Raw genomic sequence first — 22,452 nt, 5'->3', positions numbered from 1 at the left:
CAGCTCATGTTTTCAATCAGCATCCTTTCAGCCAATGTCGTTAATAGACCTATCTGTATGAAGAGTTATGAACTGTTAAACAGAATCCAGGAATCACTAGCATTCCTTTAAAAGACATTTTTGGGTGTGATTATGTAATTTGAGCTTTTGGAACTTGTTAAAAAGAAAACCACAAGCCACAAATGGCATCTCTTAGATTAAGGCCCCAAGTCAGTAAACCAAGAATTAATACCTAACCTAACTGCAGTTTTGACTCCCTAGGAATGTAACCTTTAACCAGTCTGTCAGGAATTTTCTGGTCAGTACCAATAAGGTAATCCATCACATGGACCCTCTTCATCCTCCCAAAGTAAAATCAGGTAATCCATGTACTAACACCCTTTTGTCTCCAAATGAAGGTGGCTTCAAGTAAAATAATCCCCTTTTCTGTTTAGGACTTTCCCATCCTGCCCTCAAAAACCTTTCTTTTCCTGTAGCCTATTGGAGCTCCCCTCTGTTTGCTAGCTGAGATGCTTCTTAATTATTTAATAAAACCAATTAAATCTTCAAATGTACTTGGTTGAATTTTGTTTTTCAACAAGCTATATATAAAAATATCTCCAAAAGTACATATGTGTAATTGTATATATCTCTAAAACCTCAAACTATGTATGCACTAGGCATATACTCTTCCTTTATTCAATATCCCAACTAGCTTAGCAGGCTAGGAGATTACATAGGAGTTTGGAACCAAAACCAGAGGCAGTAAGCACTTGTCTGACCTGTCTTGCCTCAATGCACATAACTTTTGGTTCCTTTACCACAACTAACACCTACTAAATATTTTTATAATAAATGCAGCTTTCCTAAAGTTATCTGTTTTCTAACTGTGATAAAATTTATTTAGTTACTTCAAGGTGGAGAAAGGAACATTTACACTCAAGGTGAGTTTCAGTCTAAAGTTGCTTCACATACCCTCTGTTTATTTCTAATATTTTTTGAAACACATCAAAAGGCAGATGGCTTTGGAAGTAGTTTCTGCATATTGTATACTACTGATTATTCTAAGGAGATATTTGTAGGGATGGTTTGGAAAGTTAGTAAAGAAAAGAAAGGAGTTAAAAGGCTTCTTTTCTCCAAAGACTATGGTATCAAAAACGTCACAAATTTACATTAAATGACCAATATCTGACAACTGGACTTCTCCCTAAATATTTACAGATCATTTTGAAAATACCAACTGATGCCACTTTTTTCAAAGTAAAAATTTGAAACAAGGTAGTATGTTTCAAAGCGGATGTTAATGTTGTGTGGAACGCAGATAAAATATTTTGTGTGGTAAAGGTGAATGTAATGAATGGGGCTTTTTCATTCTGCACGATGAAGCATTTTTTTTTTTCAAAACTGAAATCTTACAATTTTTAATTTTTTGTGGTATGCTGACTTTTTACAAATGGAAATAAAGAGAAATTCTCCCGAAGAATTCACTCTCTTTGGCTCTCTTTCTGACAAGTTCCTTGCTCCCTCCCCACCCCAGCCCACTTTCTAAATTTCCTGGAAAGGTGTGAATTCAGGGGGCGCGGTGGCCCCCGGCGGAGTTGCAACTGCTGGGTTGCTGGTGGGGGAAGAGGGGGTGTGGTCAGTGAGGGGAAGGGAACAGGCCGAAAGGGCATAAATCCTGGCCAAGTCGGGAGTGGGAAGGGCGAGTGTTGCAGACCCGCCAGGGTAACCTGAGAACGGTTGACTCCAACCGCTGGAAGGTGAGGCACTAGTGGGCCCTCAGATTGGAGAGGACCAAGCTGAGTGACAGGAAGGTGCGCGCTGGGGCTCTGCGCAGAAGCAGACGGAGGTGATTGCGTGTGCGTGTGCACTCGGCAAGGGGTGGGGGCGGGCACTCCTGCCGCACAAACCGCGGGAGTTGGGGCGGGGGGAGCTCATAGGTGACACGGGGCCCTCACGTGACCTGGAGCTGCAGAGCGACGCAGACTTCGGTGCAGTTGTCACTCCCATCTGGGTACCAGCTCCCCGCTGTCCTGCGCCGGACTGGCTGGCACTGGGCCCAAGGAAAGCGGAGCAGGTGAGGGCTCCAGGGCCCGCGCGCCAACGCCAGGGCGACAACAGCAGGCCTACCCCTCAGGGAGGCATAAAGGATCAGCGCAGCGGGTCCCGGCCAGGTTTCTCCACACTTAGCATTCTTGGGAACATCAGTAGTGGCCCCCTGGGGTGGGGGTGCTGGAGCTGCCGGGAGGGCAGCCAAGCCACTAAGAGTGATGGGAAATCACCTCCAAGTTCGTACAGGAAAATGGTGAACCTCTGAGGCGGGCTGGGGGAGGCTAGGGGTTGGGGCTGGAGACGCGGATGGGGGGTGGCCAGGCAGTCCGGGACCCTGAAGGGACCAGGTGGTGGCTGGTCGGCGCCAGACGCTTCGCCACAGTCCAGGATCCCTTCACCCCGGCCCTCTGCAGGTCTGAGGGTCTAGGTGTCAAGTGTCGCGGCGGCGCACGCACGGCGAGAATCGGGTGAAGGAGGAGACTGCAAGGATAGGCCCAGGTCGGTGCGGGGGACAGCGTGGGGGGCGGGTGCAGAGCCCAGTTTGAGATCCCCTCCCAATTCCCCCATCCCTGTCCCCTGTCCTCCATTTTGGTGCCTGCGGAGCTCGGGGAAAGAATCCTGGGAAAGGAAAAATGGTGGGCTTTAAGGGAGGGAGGGAGAAAGGAGAGAGCTGGAGCGAGGGGCTCGAATTGGAGGCCCCCTGGAGGACGCCTGAAGCTCCTAAGGTGGGGGAAATTAAAAAAACAAAAACAAAAACAAAACAAAACAAAAAACACCTTTGCTATCAGAGCTCTGAATCCTGCTGGTCAGTACACCAAGCATTCAGTCTCTCTCCTTGCCTTTGTTTTACTTGTGTTCAAAGAAAAACAACCAGGAAAAAAATCTCATGGCAAATATCCACCAGGAAAACCAAGAAATGGAGCAGCCCATGCAGAATGGAGAGGAAGACCGCCCTTTGGGAGGGGGCGAAGGCCACCAACCTGCAGGAAATAATAGACGGGGACAGGCTCGCCGACTTGCTCCTAATTTTCGATGGGCCATACCCAATAGGCAGGTCAATGATGGGATGGGTGGAGATGGAGATGATATGGAAATGTTCATGGAGGAGATGAGAGAAATCAGGAGAAAACTTAGGGAGCTGCAGTTGAGGAATTGTCTGCGTATCCTGATGGAGGAGCTCTCTAATCACCATGACCATCATGATGAATTTTGCCTTATGCCTTGACTCCTGCCATTTTCCATGAGATTAATACTGTGATTCACACGATTTTCTTCCTCCTTGCATTTTCCTGATAACACCTTTACTGATCCGTTTGCTGTGAACCTTACGTAATTTCCATGTGTCAGGTGGGTTCTGTGTTACCAGATTCCAATTGGAAATTGCCTTGGCACCCAGCCTAAGTTTCTGTCAACAGTAGAGTCACCCATTTGCATGGAAAAGTGTAAAGTTAATAAAGCAATTAAAAAGCAATCTATACATTCATTATTGTCTCATTTAAAAGCATATGTATATATTATATGACCCCGTACAAAAAAACAAATCAGATGTCCCATGGTGTTAATTGGGTCACATTTCTCTGTAGTTGGGTAATATATGACTTTTTTCCTTTTATTACCTGGAGTTTTAGAAGTGAAAACAGTTTTTCAATGAGTCTGAATGTAGTACAGGTATGTAATACTGGTTCAACAAACCTTAAAGTAAACTCTAAGTATTTTTCAGTTTTACCTGTAAGTATAAAGCCTCTCTTTATTACACATGTATTCCTTTAAAGAGTCAGTTTTCTGTGGAATGGGGAATAATGCTTGCCTTACAGGGCTGTTGAGTGGAATAGATGAGGTGTGAAACGTGGGCTGCTCCTATGGAACTCGATCTGGTACTTGGGAAGGACTAAAGGGAGTTTTCACCTGTGCTCACAAGTCCAGAGGGCAAAAATAGGTGGCTTCCACCTTGTCATTCCTCTGATATTTGCAATACTGTTCCCCTGATCACTTCCATTCCTGTTGGGTGTACTTTCCCTCCTGCTGGGTCCTGATTCTGTTTCTGTTGCTGATGTGTGTCCTCAAGGTAACGGAATCCCACTGATTTCTCTCCAGTCCCCAGTGTGCTGCTAATCCCTGCCCTCTTGACTCCTATAAAAGTCTGGAGAATGTCTTTCTCCCCACTTTAAAGTTATATTTATCCAAGTGAGTATGATTCCATGGTTCATGGTCTTTTGTTGGTTCTTAACAAAATAGCCCTTTTTGGTATTATTTTCATGATCTTCCTCTTCCAATGACTCAGACATGAATAAACTAGGGCCTACCTCAGGAGACCTATCTAGATGTCTCACCACAGTGTGTCCAGAATTGCACTGCTTCAAACCTCCAAAACAGATCAAAAGCTTTGTTTTGCCTGTGTTTCTACCCTTCATGGGGATTTTCTCAAAAGAGAGCTTGGGAAGGCCAACTCAAACAGTTTAACAGACTTACCCAGAAGACCTCTAAATCACATTAGGGGGACACATTTTAAAGCTAAAACACACTTCCGTTTATATCCCTTCCACACTGGAAAAATGAAATTGCTTTGTAAATTCTTAAAAACTATGTTAAATATTTGGCATAATTTTTATGTGAGTGTATGCCCTTCTTGTGACTAATTTTGTCTTAATCATCTTGGAGCTTAGTTTCTAGTGTAGTGCCTGACATAGTAGATATTCAATTAATAATCGTTTTCATTGGTTAATTAACTATAATGGAATTAGGAACCCAGCTTAATATTGTTCCTGACTGTCCTTAATAAAATGTCCTAAGGCAAGTAACTGTTTATTTGGAAAGTATTTTAATTTCCAAAGGAACATGGCAAGAAAAGTCTCTAACCCAAAATCTATTTTTTTTTTTAGACCCGGAATGTATCAGTGCTTATGTAAACACAGATCCCTTATTTGCATCATAATTACCTAGGGAAATTGTTAAAAATGGTGACACTTGCATACCCTTCCCACTTTTAACCCCCTTCCCCTTATCATCTCTTGAATCACCTGATCAGGAACTACTGTTGTGACAGTTCCTGAGGTGATTCTGATGCATCTGAGTTATGACAACATAGGCATAATGGTAATTACACCATTTTACAGTATCATCTCAATTACCTTGCTTATTTGATAATACAATGAATATGCCTTTCCAAAATATAGTATTTCTAAAATTAGATTGCATTAAACCATCAATATATATTTATAAACCAATACTGCTTTTTATCTTTCCAAATATCTTATAAAGCTAATGCATTATCATGAATCTATTATTAATAATTATGTAATAATTATTAATTAAATAAGTTAGGCATTATCATTTCTATGCAAGCCTGTACCCTTTTACACCAATGATTTTGTTTTAATCACCCTGGAGCTCAGTTTCTAGTACAGTACCTGGTACAGTAAATATTCAATAACAATCATTTATGCTTTTATTAATTAATATTAAATTTCTTAACAACTGTAATTTACCTAAAATAATATGTAGCAACAATTATTAGGTCTTTGTGGGTGATTTATTTATTTATTTATTTATTTATTAACATTTATTTATTATTGAGAGACAGAGACAGAGCATGAGCATGGGAGGGGCGAAGAGAGGAGGAGACACAGAATCTGAAGCAGGCTCCAGGCTCTGAGCTGTTAGCACAGAGCTGGACGTGGGCTGAACTCACAAACAGGTAGATCCTGACCTGAGCCAAAGTTGGATGCCTAACCAACTGAGCCACCCAGGCGCCCTTGTGGGTGGTTTATTCCTTTACACCCTCACGTTTTAAAAATTTCTATGTGGAACATTTAAAAGTGTAATACTTCCATAATTATTTTTGTAATACAAGGTTATTATACATATTTGGATAATGCAGAAAATATAAGGAAGAATATAAACAAAACCATAAGTCAATTGTCCAAAGAAAATACTTGTAATTTTTTTTTTACTATTATATTTAGTCATGATAAAGCCAGGCTCAGCCTCTTAGGAGGAATACTTCCTTTTTCAAAACCCTCCAATGAAACACATTTAGTTTGTTATGTTTATTTTTTTAATCTTCTCTCATCAAAACTAATTGGATCACATTTGAACAACTTTCAATTAACTCTTGTTTTTTAAAACTGTGAAAATAAGTCTTCATGTTTTCTAAGGTCAATTCTCAGTTGGCAGATTGGGACCATTAAGTGAATACATTTAATAAAACTGAACAGAATTATTTGTTTATGAAACTTAAGTCTCATAAGTAGAAAAAGGACTAGATTACATGAATGAAATGGGCAAAATACCATGTCTGTTTTCTGTCACCTTTCCTGACATCACATATATCATGTAATAAACATGCTGATTTTGATTAGAAATACTCCATTTTAAAATTTTTAAGCAGATTGCATGTAATGTAGTTGCTATCTCATGTGTGATCAGTTGTAATGCTTTCTAAGTGATATAAATCTACATAAGCAAATATGTATAGGCATCCCTATCAATTCAATTATTTCCTGTTTAGAGATTTACTCTTAGAAGCTGACAGAAAATATTTTTTATTTAGTGAATTTCATATGAAGAGAGAAATCCTCAGATATATGACAATTAAAAATAATCATTTTTGCACAAATGAAAAGAACTTTATTGTGTTTAATTGTAAATTATGCATGCTAAAGTGGCATTTGTTGTTGTTGCTTTGGAACAGAAGAAAATATGTATTAAGAAAAAAAATTTAGAGGGAAGGAGTATGAGTGGGGGAGAAGCAGAGGCAAAGGGAGAGAGATTCTCAAGCAGTCTTCATGCCCACTGTGGAGCCCCCACGCAGGGGTCAATCTCACAACTGTGAGATCATGACCTGAGCCAAAATCAAAAGTCATATGCTCAACTGGCTGGGCCACCCAGGCTCCCCCTTAAGAAAAAATTTTAATCTTATTTTCAACACCCTGTTTCCTTTACTGAGCTCACATGAGTATAAATTAATTTTAGATTTTTTATGTATTTCTCCTAATTTCATAAGTATTACTTAATTTCCTTTTATATTAAAGTTTGATTTTTAAAAGAGGAAACAAACTAAATGTGTCAAAAACAGTGAAGAACTTTATGAAAACTTGTTGAAAAAACAAACAATAAATTTCAAATTACTTTGGAATTATTTAGCTAGTAATATAAACTTAGTAGCTATTATCATGACAATGCTTCAGTTCATTTTACTCTATTCATTGGTAAAATGGAGATAATTTCCAGGGCTGCTGTGAGAACTAAAAGAGGCAAAGAACATGTAAGCTGTGTTTTAATTGTTTATGTTCATCAGCACATGCAGGATAAAAGGCCTTCAGATTCCCCTCAGTTGTTGGAAGTAGCATACAAACTATGCCACAAGCCAACTTCATTCCTCTGCTGTGGTGAACCAATCCCCTGCCCCACCTACCACATCACTACAGATTTCTCTGGACACCTAAATGTGCCAGTGTTCCAGTTTGTCTACTACAGAGGTTTGCATGAAGACCTTCTACCTGATTTAGAGCACTAGTTTATGTAGGTACTATTTTGGTTATTCTTGGACTATGGTATGTTTATATTTTTAGCAAAGAGGCCTTTTTTCCAGTGTTTGTTTGTGGTTTTGTGTGCAGCCAGCCCTTTTTTCTCCATGATATTTAGATATTAGGGGCTGAGTCTTGATTTTTATCTATTCTGATGATTTCTGTCATGTGATTAGAGGGCTTAGACCATTTCCATTTAAAGTAATCATTAATATTGTTGTCCAACAACTTGGTAATCCCCTCTTCATTTTTTCAGTCTTTTTTCCCCTGTGTATTTCATTTTAAATTATTTCTATTGCTATGTCTTCATGTTCACTACTCTTTTCTTCTGTCATGTCTAATATGCCATTAACCCTGTCTAACATGTTTTTCATTTCAGACATTGTAATTGTTATCTCTAGGTGTTCAATTTGGGTATCTCAAATTTTTTATATTCCATGTCTCTACTAAACATGTTCAGTCTTTCCTTCAGCTTCTTGAATGTATGCAATGCAGTTATAATGTTTGTTTTAATGTCCTTCTCTAATTCTACCATCTTTTTCATATCTTGGTCAGTTTTGATTGATTTTTATCCTCATGGTGGGTTAGATTTTCCTGCTTCTTTGCAGGCCTCATAATTGTTGTTTAGATGCCACACATTGTTAATTTTAACTTTTGAGTGCTAGATATTTTGGGATCCCTGTAAATATATTGGTTTTTATTCTGGGACACAGTTAAGTTACATGTAAACAGTTTGATATTTTAGGTTCTTGATTTTAATCTTTGTAAGGCTGGACCATAGTAGTGTTTAGTTTAGGGTTAATTGTACTCCACTAATGAGGAAAAATCCTCCTGAGTACTCTCTCTGATATCCCATGAATTATGAGGTCTTCAAGTCTAGCTATTAGGAACATACACTATTCCTAAACATGTGTAAACTTAAATTGTTCCCTTTAATCCTTTTGTGGTGTTATTTTCTTGGTTTGAGGTAGTTTCCTCACAAGCATTTAATGATCAGTACTCAGTACTCAGATAATTATTCATATGAGATCAGGTGTGCTCTGGGTAGTATGGCCATAGACTATTCAGATAATTATTCAAAGAGGACCCTCTTCAGGTCATCAAAATTCTTTCTCTATGAGCTCTTTTCTTTTTGGTACTCTTACCTGAAAACTCTAGCTGCCTTGGCCTCCCTAGGTCCTAATTTCTTCTCCTAATCTATGGAATACCCCTGGGCTCTCCCTGGATTCTCACTGCTTGCACTGTGGCCTGAAAACTTTCTCTAGGAAGTAGGCTGGAGCAATCATAAGAATAACCTCATTTCTTCCCAGTCTCTCAGGGATCATAGATCTTGTTGCTCAGTGTCCACTGACTTGAGAATAGTTGGTTCATAGATTTTTATCCAGCTTTTTAGTTATTTCAGATTGGAAGGTAATTCTAGTCTCTGTTACTCTATCCTGGTCAGGAGCAGAACGGTGTATGTTACAGATGTTGTAATCTGATCAAGTAAGTAAAGGTATATAAATATATATGGGAATGTGCATATACAAATAGAAAAGACATAAAAGAATTCATCACTGATATATTTTGAAAATGATTGTGTGATTTAAAACGATTTTTTTGTTATTTACTTCGATGTCTGTTATTTTAAATTTTTTTTACACTTCTATCTTATTGCCACTAAAACAATTCTGAATATATATGCCATCATGTTAATGCAGAATATGCAGAAAATAATGGTAATAATAACAATACTCATAACATACTTTTAGTGTGCACCATATTCCAGAGAGTGTTCTAAGCTGTTTATAGGTGCTAATCACTTTATTCCTCCAAAGAACCTGTGAGGGCTATACCACTAATGTCCCCACTTTATATAGGAGGGAATTAAGGCACATGGAGATGAAGCAAATTCCCTGATTGTACATTTAGTAAGTCGCAAAACTTGGAGATAGCCAAAACTCTTGGGCTCTAGAATCAGTGCTCTCAGCCTCTTAACAAAACAAGTAATAAATCTATTAAAATTTTCATTGGAACAACTGGAGATGGTTACCTATGTTCTGAAATATAATTTAAAAATTATGTGGTTTTTCTAGATATTTTAGTAGTGGCAAGTCCCAATCCCATTGTTTCTCCTAAAAGGAAATATTTTCTCTCAAACTGAACAAAACTGAGCATAATAGACAAAATCAGGCAATTGATGTTGGAAACCAAAAAGGAAAGAAGCAAAGGAAAAAAAAAATGTAGTCTCTGATATTAAGGACTTGAGAGGTCATAGTAAATCCATCTTTTATGAAAAAGTTGAAATTAGGAGGAAGCAGAAACTCTGAAGAAGAAGTAAAAACACAGAGAAAAGCTATCCAGTAGAAAATTAACACACCTTTCAGTAATGGGAGAAGATAGGCATTTGCTGTATGAATGCATACTTTATGGGAAAGAAAAAAGGCAAGCAGATTCCCTTCAATGTTTTTGATCCATACACATTTTCAAAATGAATAGGTATTATGTGGTAAATAATATCTCCTAACTTGTTTTAAAAATAATGACTGGATTTATTTTCCTCTTTATTTATTTAAACTTTTTTTTAAATTTACTTATTTATATTCAGGTGGAGGAAGAGAGAGAGAGAGGGAGAGAATGAGAATCCCACGTTCAATGCAGGGCTCGACCTCACGAGAACCTGAGATCATGACCTGAGCGGAAATCAAGACTCAGATGCTTAACCTCAGACGCTTAACCGACTCTGTCACCCAGGAACCCAGATTTATTTTCCTCTTAAAACAAACTTGAATATCTATTGGAGAAATGTATACAGCAGAGGAATCCTTTACATGTTGGCAAATGATGTTTTATTTTATTAGTTTTATAAGATGTTCTTTGGGGCACATTCCTTTGCAAGTTCCTGTGGGAGTTATTTAAAAGATAACAAAATGTAGGTTTTGGGGATTTTCTACATAGGCAATCATCTCATCTGCAAATAGGGACAGTTTTCTTTCTTCCTCTATTTCTTCTTTTCCAATTTGTATGCCTTTCATTTCATGTTCTTGCCTTCCTGCAATGGCTAGACCTTCCAACACTATGTTGAATAAGAGTTAAGAGAGCAGACATTGTCTTGCTCCCTATCTTAGAGAGACAGACAGCATTCAGTCTTTTACCATTGAGTATAGTCTTATCTGTAAGTGTCATGAGGCTACTTATGAAATGCTAAGAGGCTTGGTTGTGTTCACTGCACCAGGCTATAGCCCCAAAGGAGTTCATGTTAAACTAAGGGAAAGTAGAGGCAACTGAAGAAATCATCCCATGTCCCCAAGTTGTACACCCAGGACTAAAGAAGACTGTTACATTCTCTGTCCACTAGGGAATATCCTAAGGATTGCAGTTTGTGTCTAGGGGTTATATGGCCTGGGTATGAGTCCCAGCCTTGCCACTTAAAATTAGCTGGTGTTGTGAACAAACCCCTGCAGCCTCCATTTACTCTTTGGTAAAGTAGGCATAAAAGTGATACCTACCTCATAGGTTTGTGGTGAGGATTAGATGATGCAAGAAGAGCATTTAACACAATCTTTGTCACACAGTATAAATAATTTTACTCTATTACTTACTTTTTACTGTAAAACTTACTTACAAAACCTGTACAAAATGAGAAACTTTTAGGAAGATCATGACAAAAATATGCAGAGGCAGAGACAAAGAAATTTGCTGTACCTTTATGTTTTCTGCTCTTATGTAAAATGGCGTGGAGATCTATGGTTCTATGAGCAAATCCAGAACCAGCTATTATTCAATACCAAAAGGTGACGGTAATGAAATATATAATCTTCTCCCTTGTAGCATGTTCTTTGTTCTTTTCTTCTGAGGGCTGGAGATAACAACTGAGTTTGAGAATCTTTCATCTTAGAGAGGCTGCATCTCCTTGAATTAAGTTGTCCGAAGTTGTTTCCAAATATGAAAGGCCACGCGTGATGCTAATGTGATGAGGAGCAGAAGAGAGAATTAGTTGCAACATGAAACAGTGATAGGGAATCATATCTGACCAACCGCCCATTGTGATGGACGGGTCTTTCAAAGAGAGTGCTCTCTTCACTTTGCCAACATCAGAGAGTTCATCATTTTGTGTTGGAAGAGGAGCCTCCCCACAGCCACAAGCCCTCCAGGTTGTTGTCTCCTTTCACTCAGTCTAAATTCACAGTGATGAGTGACTTGGGCCAGAGGTTTAAAGAAAGTCTAACTAGAGGAGTTCAATGTCTGTTGGCCTGGCAGTGTGGCAGCTCATTACCTGCTTATAGTGTTCACTCTGAAACCTCCATTATTACCCTAGCATTCAGGCCTAGTCTCAGAGTCTGGGCTTACAGTTAAGTCTTGGGTGGAGGAGATACTGTTAGTTTTCCTAGGATATTTGTTCACTGGATGGTTTTTATTTATTATTTTTGAGAGAGAGACAGAGCGTGAATGGGGGAGGGGCAGTGAGAGGGGGAGACAGAATACGAAGCAGGATCCAGGCTCTGAGTTGTCAGCACAGAGACCAAAGGAGGAGAGGGCCTCAAACTCAGGAACCGTGAGATCATGACCTGAGCCTAAATCAAATGCTTAACCAACTGAGCCACCCAGGCACCCCAATGTTCCTCATTTTGCAAAGAGAAATGAGTTATGATTCTTTTCTGCCAGCACATCAGGAAGGAAGAGAAGTACTGCAGCTTTCATCAAAAGTGTCCAGCCACTGGCGTGACTCAGTTGGTTTGAGCATTCAGCTTCAGCTCAGGTCATGATCTGGTAGTTTGTGAGTTCAAGCCCCACATCAGGCTTGCGGCTGTCCGCACAGAGCCTGCTTCAGATCCTCTGTCCCTTTCTCTCTATCCCTCCCCTGCTCATGCTCTCTCAAAAACAAATAAGCATTAAAAAAAGTGTCCAGCCACTGCTTTTACCACATGTGTATCTCATTATGGGCTTTTACCACAAATTCTTACACTCGATTTGGGCAGATTATGCTGTCCAGATGTGTATGGGGTTTCCTCTTGCCCCAGGATCTTCCAGGAGAGACTTCATCCAAGGGCCCTCTTTCCATCCTCTTCCCCAACTATTCATAGGGAGCAGGGGGTAATTTCTCAGAAGCCCTTTGCCCATCCCTCAATAAGGACAACTCCCCTCACTTTTCCAGGAGGCCTTAAATTAATTCTTTTAGGATCTTAAAGACCTTAAATTAATTCTTTTAGAAAAAAACAATCTACCCCACGAATCACCTTACTCTATGACTAACTCTTTCCATGTCTCAAACTGCTGGACTGAACAGAACTTGTGATTTCCACTTCTTTCCCAGAAACAGCCTTCTCCCAAAGGTGGATTCTTCCACCTCCCTGCTCTTCTGGATTGTCTCACCAGATTCAGAACAATGCTCATCAGGAAGCACCCAATGTCTTCCTGTGGTCCAGTGGGGATGGTGCAGTCACTTTCTGACTTGGGGCCTTAACCACTTTCCCTTCTAGCCTTAGTGGGCCAGTGAATACAGAAGCTGAATGGTACACTGGAAGGGAAAAGGAAGAGGGACTCATTTTCTGAGGGTGGATCTGCTGAAAATCAGGAATCTGGCAGAGATTTATACCACTGGCAGTGGAGGAGACAGGAGACTGTGAACTACAGGTGTGAATATATTTGAGGGGCAGCATAATGTGGAGAATATGGAGAAAAGAAGAAAAATACATGCATGTTTCTATTTTGACTGTGAGTCCATGTCATTTCTATGTGGTAGAATGAGTGCTCTGATGGGGTTGAGGGAAGGGAATAAGACAATTACAACATTTTCATTCAATTGAGTCATGTACACCATACATGGAATTTAGGGTAAGGAAATGAAGTCACCACCCACTCCATCCCAGTGTTTTCTTAGTCCCTTATCTTACCCTCTTGTTTTAAATAAGACTGTTTCCTTTGAGCTCCTGAATGGGCAAGATCAAAGCCTAATACTGTGTTAGACAGGACACTGGAGCAAGAAAGACAGATCTCCAGGGGTCCCAATGCCAGACTCAAAATAGTAACTCTGTGATGTTTACCTCTCAAGGATCAGTCTCCTCACCCCTCGTAACCTCTCTTGAAAATAGATATTTGTGTCATGTGTGCACTTCATTGCTATGTGGTAGAGTGATGACCCGGCAAATGGAAACAGATGGGGACTGAGAGCTTGTGTTTCCTGATTTAGCATTCTGGTTGTCAGGCACCTCCCATCTTTCTGTGACCCTCTCAAGGCACCCCATATTCCTGACTGTTGTTTACATATCTCTATTATCTCAAAGCATGGGGGCAAAAGGGTAGGAAAGGGGACAAAGAGAAGGAACCCTGGAAAACCCACTGTTTTCTACTTTATTCCCCTGGAGGAACTGGGGAAAAGGAAGAAAATAATCACCCTGTTTTTTCTTGTTCCACGTGGTCATGTTTCCTTCCTTTTCCCTGTAGATAGCTTCAGAGGAGCACTTGTCCATTGAATACTTGAAAGATGAGGTACTACATAGTATCAAAAATTATTTCTGTGGGGGTGCTTGGCGGCTCAATTGGTTAAGCATTGGACTCTTGGTTTCGGCTTAGGTCATGGTCTCCTGGTTTGTGAGTTTGAGCCCAGTGTCATGCTCTGTGCTGATGGTACAGAGTCTGCTTGGGACTCTATCTTCCTCTCTCTGCCCCTCCCCCTGCTTGCTCTCTACCTCTCTCTCAAAAATAAATAAACATTTTTAAAAAAACAATAAGCAAACAAAAAAGCTATTTCTGTGTATTTTGGACAGGACCCTGCAGTACCAGTCAGATCTTCTTGGGTTCTGGTGGCAGACTGCACTTGATTACTCTGGGATGACCTTATATTAGTGACCTCACTCTATGTGGCCTTTCCTGTCAGAGGCCTTTTCTCCCACCCAGCTAGACTGGATGTATTTTGGCCATAGAATAAAGCCATCTCCATCCAGAAAAACACTGAGTTTCTAGAAGGGAAATACATTTCCATGTAAGTCCGAGGAATAATTTTAAGTGTCATGCTTCAGGCTCACTAGTATTCTTCTTTAAATCACTATAATTCAGTTAAACAAAAATTCACTGAGTTCCAGGCTTTGTGTGGGCTCTAGAGATATTTGTTGTTACATGGTAGGATACCTTCATGGTGAGTACCGGTGGACTTTGATACCACACAATCCTGGGCAGGGTTCTGCCTCTGCTACCTACTAGCCTTGTAACACTTGACAGCTTTCTTAACCTCTCCGTACCTTGAATTTATGGTACATAAATGATGATAAAAACCTTAAAGGGCTCTTGTGAAAATCAAATATGTCAATGTCATTGAAGTACTTAGTATGGTATCTGGCATAGAAATGTAAGCTACAATGGACCTTAACTTTTTATTCAGCCATCTTGATGTTGAAACTACTCTGGTTCTGGCTATACCTGGTGGTAGTGTAATCAGTGTCAACATGTTCTACCATTTCAAATGTATTCCTTAAGAGCCTAAATGCCCATCAACTGATGAATGGATAAAGAAATTGTGGTTTATATACACAGTGGAATACACGTGGCAATGAGAAAGAATGAAATATGGCCTTTTGTAGCAACATGGATGGAACTGGAGAGTGTTATGCTAAGTGAAATAAGTCATACAGAGAAAGACAGATACCATATGTTTTCACTCTTATGTGGATCCTGAGAAACTTAACAGAAGACCATGGGGGAGGGGAAGGAAAAAAAAGGTTAGAGAGGGAGGGAGTCAAAACATAAGAGACTCTTAAAAACTGAGAACAAACTGAGGGTTGATGGGGGGTGGGAGGGAGGGGTGGGTGGGTGATGGGTACCGAGGAGGGCACCTGTTGGGATGAGCACTGGGTGTTGTATGGAAACCAATTTGATAATAAATTTCATATTAAAAAATAAATAAAACTTAAAAAACAGCAACAACAAAAAACAAATGCATTCCTTTTATGAAGGGAAGCAAAACCTAAGCATTAATAAGTTGTGTTGAAAATGCAGATTTTGATAAAGTTTATAAGAATGACTCTACTTCAGTTTGTAGAACTGATATAAAGATGGAAAAAGAATTGATGGCTCTAAATTCTATAAACCAATTGCATTTATTTAACAAATATTTATGGGACATCTATTACATGCCAGGTGCCAGAAGCCCACAAAACATATATTCATCTGAGAACTTTCTCCTAGACTCCAGACCTATGTATTCAACTGCCTGTCAGAAATGTATATCTAGAGCAGTGGTTTTCAAATGGTGGTGATTTTGCTTCCCACATCAGGAGACACGTAGAAATGTCTGGAGACATTTTTGGTAGTCACAACTGGGAGTACTACTAAAATCTTGTGGGTAGTTGCTAAACACCCCACAATGCATAGAATAACTTTCATAACAAAGAGCCACAATGTCAGTAGTGCTGAGTTTGAGAAAACCTGTCCTAGAGTAAAGTAAATGTCACTACCCATCCTATATGTATAGATTCATGGTAGGACCCAACTTTGGAGTACAACAACCCTGGATTAGAATAACCATGCTGCCTGTTACCAGGCATATAACCTTGCAAAATGTATTTAACCCCTATGACCCTTAGTAGAGCATGTCCTAGAGGAGGAATGAGCTATAACAGGAATACTGACACCTAACTTTAGAACAGCTTTAAGGAGTTAGAGAAACAGCATGTAACATTCCTAACACAATATCCAACAAGTAACAGGACATTGAAGTGTTAGTTTCCTTTCCAATCCCACTTCTTAGCTTCTGCTTCTGACATGACTTTAACCTAAACTACATAATCCTAAGCAGCATAAATATGCCCTAAAGAGCTGAAAATGTGATGAAGGAAATTAAATTCACACAGACCCACATTGTGTGTAAGAGTCAATGCCACCTCTGTGTTGTAGAATTGTTTGGTGGAGGTGGGATAAGGGAAAACTTGTTATCTCATTTTAATAAAATCAATGTACCTTTACTGACCTCTTCAGGGTCCTTTTGGATAGTTAACATCAGGGGTGCCCACTAACTGGGTATCTGCATTCATATAGTCACTCAGTAAAGACAAATTCCCAGAGAAGCACAAAGAATGATGATGGATCCTCTGGAGAATGCAATGGAGCAAAAGGAAGGAACTGTTTGTCCCCAACTGACTGTTTTCTGCATGATGTTGGGTAAGATGTGTACTTTCTCTTGACTACTGACTCAGTTTTAGAGCATGAGATTTGAATTGGTCATCCAGAAGGCCAAATTTGTGTATAAGCTATTTAATTTCCATTCCCAAGCATTCCTGTTATTTAAATTCTCACATTCTAGTGTTACTGGAAAATGAGGTGAATTAAACTAACCTTGTAAATAATCTGTGGCATTTCTGAGGCAGAGGGAAAAAAAGTACTGGTGGAACCCTTCCGTGGTTCTTAACACTTCTTCTTGGAAGGGGCATATTCAATTTCCTCTTATATTTCAATGGCCACATCCAGTCACATGGCCAAGCCTGATGTCAATGGAGTGGGATCAGTGGCCATGGGAGGGACATCAGGGACCAGCTAATCCTTGTGACCCCATAGCTATACTTCTTACCCTAAGGAGCAGAATTTAATCACCCTCAGCTTCCTCAACAAGAGAGGTTGTTGAGTACATACTCGTGAGGGCACAATACTGGGGAAGAGTAAATCTAATATTTTCTAAATGGGAAGCTGCTGGTTATATTGTGGGAGGGCAAGGGATAGAACCTCATCCAATCCTGTTACTTATCTGGAGAGGTAACTTAGACTCTATGAGTCTGAACTTGGTTATCTGTGATGGGGAACCCATGATATCTTTCTCACAATGCTGTCTTGAGGAACAAATGAGAAAACCTGTCAAATACATATGAGCTGTAGTAGGACTTCAACACATATTAGTCTTGGCCCACCTTCCTCCTTCCTCCCAGAGAGGAGATGATGTTTGCCTAATCAAAGAACATTATTGGCATAGAGAGCATCTGGAAAGGTAGTAGCAAGAGCTGAAATATGTCCCCATAATGTATTTGCTTTGATGTCAGTTCTGAGTTTATGGGATGAGTTTCCAGAAGAAGTTGGGGAGAGAGAAAAATATCACTACACCATTTCCTGTTAAAGCATATGCTTTCCTGTCCCTTTAGTTTGTCATCTAGTTTGATACTGGAGGAAGTTCCCATTGATCCTCAGGCAGAAGAGACAGTACACAACAAAATAACATGGATACTAGACGGAAAACTGGAATCAGGACAAAGACACATCCCCAACTATAGAACCTTGGATAAATCACTCCCCTTGTGCTGACCTCAGCCCTAACACAATGATGCTCTATAACAGTGGTCTGAGATTTGGGTCAGAAAATTCAGTTTAAACGTGGATATCATTAGTTGAAGGTTGAGAGATTTTTTTGTTTTGTTTTGTTTTGTTTTTGGTCTGAAACTACATGTGCTAGGCAGAATTCTAAGACAATCTCCAATGATCTTCATCCTTGGATAATTCTCTCCTCCTTTGAGTGTAGGTGGAACCAATGAATATGAAGAGATATCACTTCTGTAATTATGTTATATGATAAAATGGATAGTATCTACGTGGGCCTCACCTAATCAAACAAGTTATTTAAAATCGTAGAATTTTCCTTGACTGTTTACAGAAGAGGAAATGAGAGACTCAAGGCACAAGAAAAATTAACTTCACTATTGCTGGGTCAAAGATGGACGAGTCCACGTGGCAAGAAATTAGAGTAAGATTGGAGAGCACCTCTAGGATCTGAGAGCACCCCTAGCTGACAGCCATCAAGGAAATTGGGACTGTAGTCCAACGCTCACGAGGAACAAGAATAATCTTGGAAGCAGATTTGCCCCAGAATCTCCAAAGACCTCAATCCAACCTACATGGACACCTTGATTCCAGCCTTGTGAACTCCTGAGGAGAGAACACGATCATGCTGTGCTAGATTTCTGACCTACAGGCTTATGAGCTAATACATGGGTATAGCTTTCAGCCATGAAGTTTGGGTGTAGATGGTAACTAGAGAAAATGCATTACCATGATAACAGTTTTTATAGTGCATGGTGGGGTTGAAGGTTATGAATATATTCACACTAGCATTTGGATGTACTTTCTACATTTCTAAATGGATTATGGGTTACTTGCTAATTAGAAATAAAGCCCTTAGAATTTATTCATGTCAAATATGTTATATTTCAGACTTTTAAAAAATGTATAGTAAATACTACAATAGGCAAACATGTATATAACCAAAGTTATGAAGTAAAACATTACAGAAAGTAGATGCCTCCGTGTTACTCTGAATGCGTTACCCCTAGAGAGACCCACTATCTAGGGATGTGAATACATCCTTAAACAAAACACATGGCTGCTTTATATATTTTTAGTTCTCATTATGCAAGTAATATATTTATGTATTTCTTATTGAAAATTTTCTCTCTGAAAATAGTTTTTCTAAGATTTCTCTAATGAAGTGACCTTGGGACAGGTCATATTTTTAGGCATGCTGCTATGAGCATACTTGCACTTGTGCCCAGGACTCTGCAGTACAGACTTAAGAGTGTAGAAACTGACAAGACCTCATGACTTTTTCTTTTTAAAAAAAAATATTTATTTATTTTGAGAGAGAGAGAGAGAGCGCAAAAGTGAGGGAGGGGTAAAGAGAGAAGGAGAGAGAGGATCCCAAGCAAGCTCTGCACTGCAACAGGCGGCAGCCCTGAACATGGGGCTTGATATCATGAGCCATGAGATCATGATCTGAGCTGAAATCATGAGTCAGACGCTTAACTGACTGAGTCACCCAGGTGCCTCACCTTATCTCCTTGTGTCATAGATATTGCCAAATGTCTCTGTAAAGAGGTTGTAACAATGTGTCCTCCCCCAGCAGTGTATGGAAACAGTGTGCAGAATAAATACAAAGCCAATGACCAAGTTTTCTTTTGAAACTCAATAATTATTTCAATATATATTCTGAAGCATAAAGTTAACATAAAGCTGAACATTTAGAAATGGAAAGGTGAAATGTACCATTTATAGAGAAATAGAGAAAAAGTGTCATCAACATTCTAACAAGGTATCCGATTAGCAAATATTAAAAATGCCATGAAACTCATTGTTTGCACAGATCTGGAAAGACGAGTGTTCTCATCTTGTTATGGGTTGAGATACACATTAGTAAAGAGATTTCAAAGTTAAGCCAGATAGTACTAAAAAATATTAGATGTTCATGCTCTTTGACAAAGGAGTCTCACTTATGCTATTTATCCTCCTGATGCAGTTGGGGAGGCCCCTACATCATTACTCATCTATCCACACTGCTCAGGGCTGAGCTGTGCATTGCCCTAGCTGGTTCTGTATCTTCAATCGTCCAGACCCTGTGCCATCCAGCCTTCAATTGAAACAGGAAAATCTGTCTTATAGCTGGATGCAGCCTTGATGGACCATCCATGGAGCCATCTCAAGCATTGATATGGAACAGCACTCCAGTTCCTCTTGGAAGAATGTATTGACCTCTGATCTAACCCTTAAGTAAAATCTTCCATCCTCTCACCCTTGGGTCCTCAGATGCCCTCCTCTCCCTACTAGGTATAAGAAGCCCAATCCTTTCCACAAGTTTAACTTTTCACAAAGCATGGAAGAAACATGGGCTTCAGATATCTTTTACTTCCCACCCTGGCACAAACCTCCCCTGAGGTAAGAGGAAGAAGCACCAAGCCTGTCTCCCTGCTGCAGGGAGGGTAAAAAAGAACAGTGATTAATCACCTCAGCAGTATGTGTCCTGATTCCTTTGCTAAAGCTCTGCCACCAGCAACTAATGGTGCCCAGAATGCCTGGGTCCATCCCTGGCTCTTTCAGTGGGTGTGGGGAGAAACCTCTTTTCTGTCTGTGTCTGTGTTCAGGAGCACGTGCTTTGTACTAACATATATTCATGAAGAGAGGATTGTGATACCTCGCTACCAGGGTTGTCATGAGGATTAAATCCAGCCACTAAGTGAAGAACATTGGACTTGGGCTCAGCTCAACCATCTGATCCATAAATTATAGCTGTCTTTCCTCCCCAGAGCAGGAAACTCATACAGCTCCTTGAATTGCTGCTCCCTTAGCTGGGGCCTGTTAACCTGAATGCAGGTCAGAATCAACTTTGGGATCCTTTTCTAAACCCTCACCTGAAATTTCCTTGTTAGTGGAAGTAGGGCTTCTACCAAAGGCCATCCAAATGATTAAGTTATAATAATACAGGTCTCAGAAAACAGATACACCTATTTAGCACCAACGGTATATGTGAATACCTGTTGCCCTTTCATTCCACAGTACCAGGTATTAACGATTTTATCTCTATTTTCAGTCTATTTGTGTTCTCCAGACTTTCCCCATTGGAAGAGTCTTCTCAGATGGTTGTTAAACTTACAGATTCACAGGCTTGTCCCCTAGAGTTGTCAGATTTAGTAAATAAACATACAGGATGCCCAGGTGAATTTGAATTTCAGACAAACAAAATAATATTGCATAAGATGTATTTACACTAGAAAGTTTTTGCTGTTTATCTGAAATTCAAATTTATACGAGTTAAATTTAGTTTGGCAAAGTTACATATGGGGGGCTCTGTGGGGTAGAACCAAGATGCTACAGTCAATAGCCTCAGCCAACCCCCCAGCAGATGCCACATGGATCATCATCCATGTTGAGCGAGCTCTGTTGGATGTTCCAGCTAAGTGGAGCTTCCAGATGACTGCAGCCCCAGGTGGGAGATACCAAATAGAGCAGAAAGATACCCAGTGGAGCCCAGTCAACCCACAGAATCCTGAGAGATAAAAATGTCTATTGAAAGGGAACTTCTTTTGGATACATGTGGACAGGGATCTTTGACAAGACAGCAGATAGATAAGCATTACAGCCCTTGGCCTTTGCTATTGTGTCAATGCAGCACTGCTGGGTGGATAACTGTGTCCAACTCTGGGGTTTATTAATAGTAAAGGCCTTGCCTGCAGATTCTAAGCCCTTTCTCTAATACAACTTTTATAAGAAAGTTGATATATTGTTCTCCTTATTATTTTTTTTCATATTTTTAGTTGTTTTACAGCTCACATGTGGAGCAGGGATGTATGGTGGGTGGGTGGGGGCTTAAAAGCTCAAGCATTTTGGGGGCGCCTGGGTGGCGCAGTCGGTTAAGCGTCCGACTTCAGCCAGGTCACGATCTCGAGGTCCGTGAGTTCGAGCCCCGCCTCAGGCTCTGGGCTGATGGCTCGGAGCCTGGAGCCTGTTTCCGATTCTGTGTCTCCCTCTCTCTCTGCCCCTCCCCCGTTCATGCTCTGTCTCTCTCTGTCCCAAAAATAAATAAAAAACGTTGAAAAAAAAAAAAAAAAACTCAAGCATTTTGGATCAAGACCATAGAAATAGCTGAGAGCTAGCAAGTCACAGAAAGGGGAGAAGAGCTGTGGGATAATTGTAAGACCCACTCCTGAGGGAAGAGCAGAAAATTTGCTTCATAAGAGCAATTTACCACCAAGGGTTTGAAGGGAGAAGGCCTGGTATATAGAGAAGATAGAAGTATTTTGGTTACGTATTGATGCCGCTCCATATGGAAGAAATTATCAGGAATGAATAATCAGAATCCTCAAGTACAAACAAATGTACTGTTCAATTGACTAAGTTTCTGCCTACTAAATTACTATAATTTTCTAGGCCTGCTTCTTTGAAATAATTTCAAATTGCTGAAATGACATTTCGTGTATGTATCTAGATCATTCAGTCACATGATTATAGATGATCTTTTAGTTTTCCACTTCAGATGGTTAACTGCTTAGCATGGTGTGGAATTTTACATGTCCACCCTCTCAGTGCTAGCTCATCTTCAAGAATGCTAGGACACTTCCCTGGGGCTGAATGTACTGATAATACTCCCCTACTGTCTCTTTAAAGCAAACAAAAATCC

The 22,452-nt window shown here is 40.1% G+C and overlaps 1 protein-coding gene and 1 long non-coding RNA gene across 6 annotated transcripts; both read left to right on the top strand.

Moving 5' to 3' along the window:
- The first annotated feature begins 1,943 nt into the window (after positions 1 to 1,943).
- On the top strand, positions 1,944 to 3,502 carry BEX3 (brain expressed X-linked 3). Of its 2 annotated transcripts, none has more exons than XM_019431793.2 (3): positions 1,944 to 2,056; positions 2,445 to 2,529; positions 2,936 to 3,502. In XM_019431793.2, the coding sequence occupies exon 3, from the start codon at positions 2,948 to 2,950 to the stop codon at positions 3,254 to 3,256; it is 309 nt and encodes a 102-aa protein (XP_019287338.1). In that variant the 5' UTR covers positions 1,944 to 2,056; positions 2,445 to 2,529; positions 2,936 to 2,947; the 3' UTR covers positions 3,257 to 3,502. The 2 variants fall into 2 exon arrangements, with proteins under 2 accessions (XP_019287338.1, XP_019287337.1); XM_019431792.2 differs by having other exon boundaries at positions 2,894 to 3,502.
- A 75-nt stretch (positions 3,503 to 3,577) lies between these two features.
- On the top strand, positions 3,578 to 18,799 carry LOC109256464 (uncharacterized). 4 transcript variants are annotated; one of them, XR_008418188.1, is made up of 5 exons: positions 3,578 to 4,215; positions 7,328 to 7,551; positions 10,144 to 10,368; positions 16,574 to 16,688; positions 18,163 to 18,799. It is a non-coding gene; the product is annotated as an uncharacterized LOC109256464 (long non-coding RNA). The 4 variants fall into 4 exon arrangements; XR_008418187.1 differs by lacking the exon at positions 3,578 to 4,215 and having other exon boundaries at positions 7,061 to 7,551; positions 17,657 to 18,799; XR_008418186.1 differs by lacking the exon at positions 3,578 to 4,215 and having other exon boundaries at positions 7,062 to 7,551; positions 18,031 to 18,799.
- The last annotated feature ends 3,653 nt before the right edge of the window (positions 18,800 to 22,452 follow it).

The sequence above is a fragment of the Panthera pardus genome, unplaced genomic scaffold (assembly GCF_024362965.1).
Source record: "Panthera pardus isolate Hobbes unplaced genomic scaffold, ASM2436296v1 HiC_scaffold_27, whole genome shotgun sequence".
NCBI lineage: Eukaryota > Metazoa > Chordata > Mammalia > Carnivora > Felidae > Panthera > Panthera pardus.
Note: the sequence above shows the minus strand (reverse complement) of the source record. Positions and strands in the feature narration are given on the sequence as shown.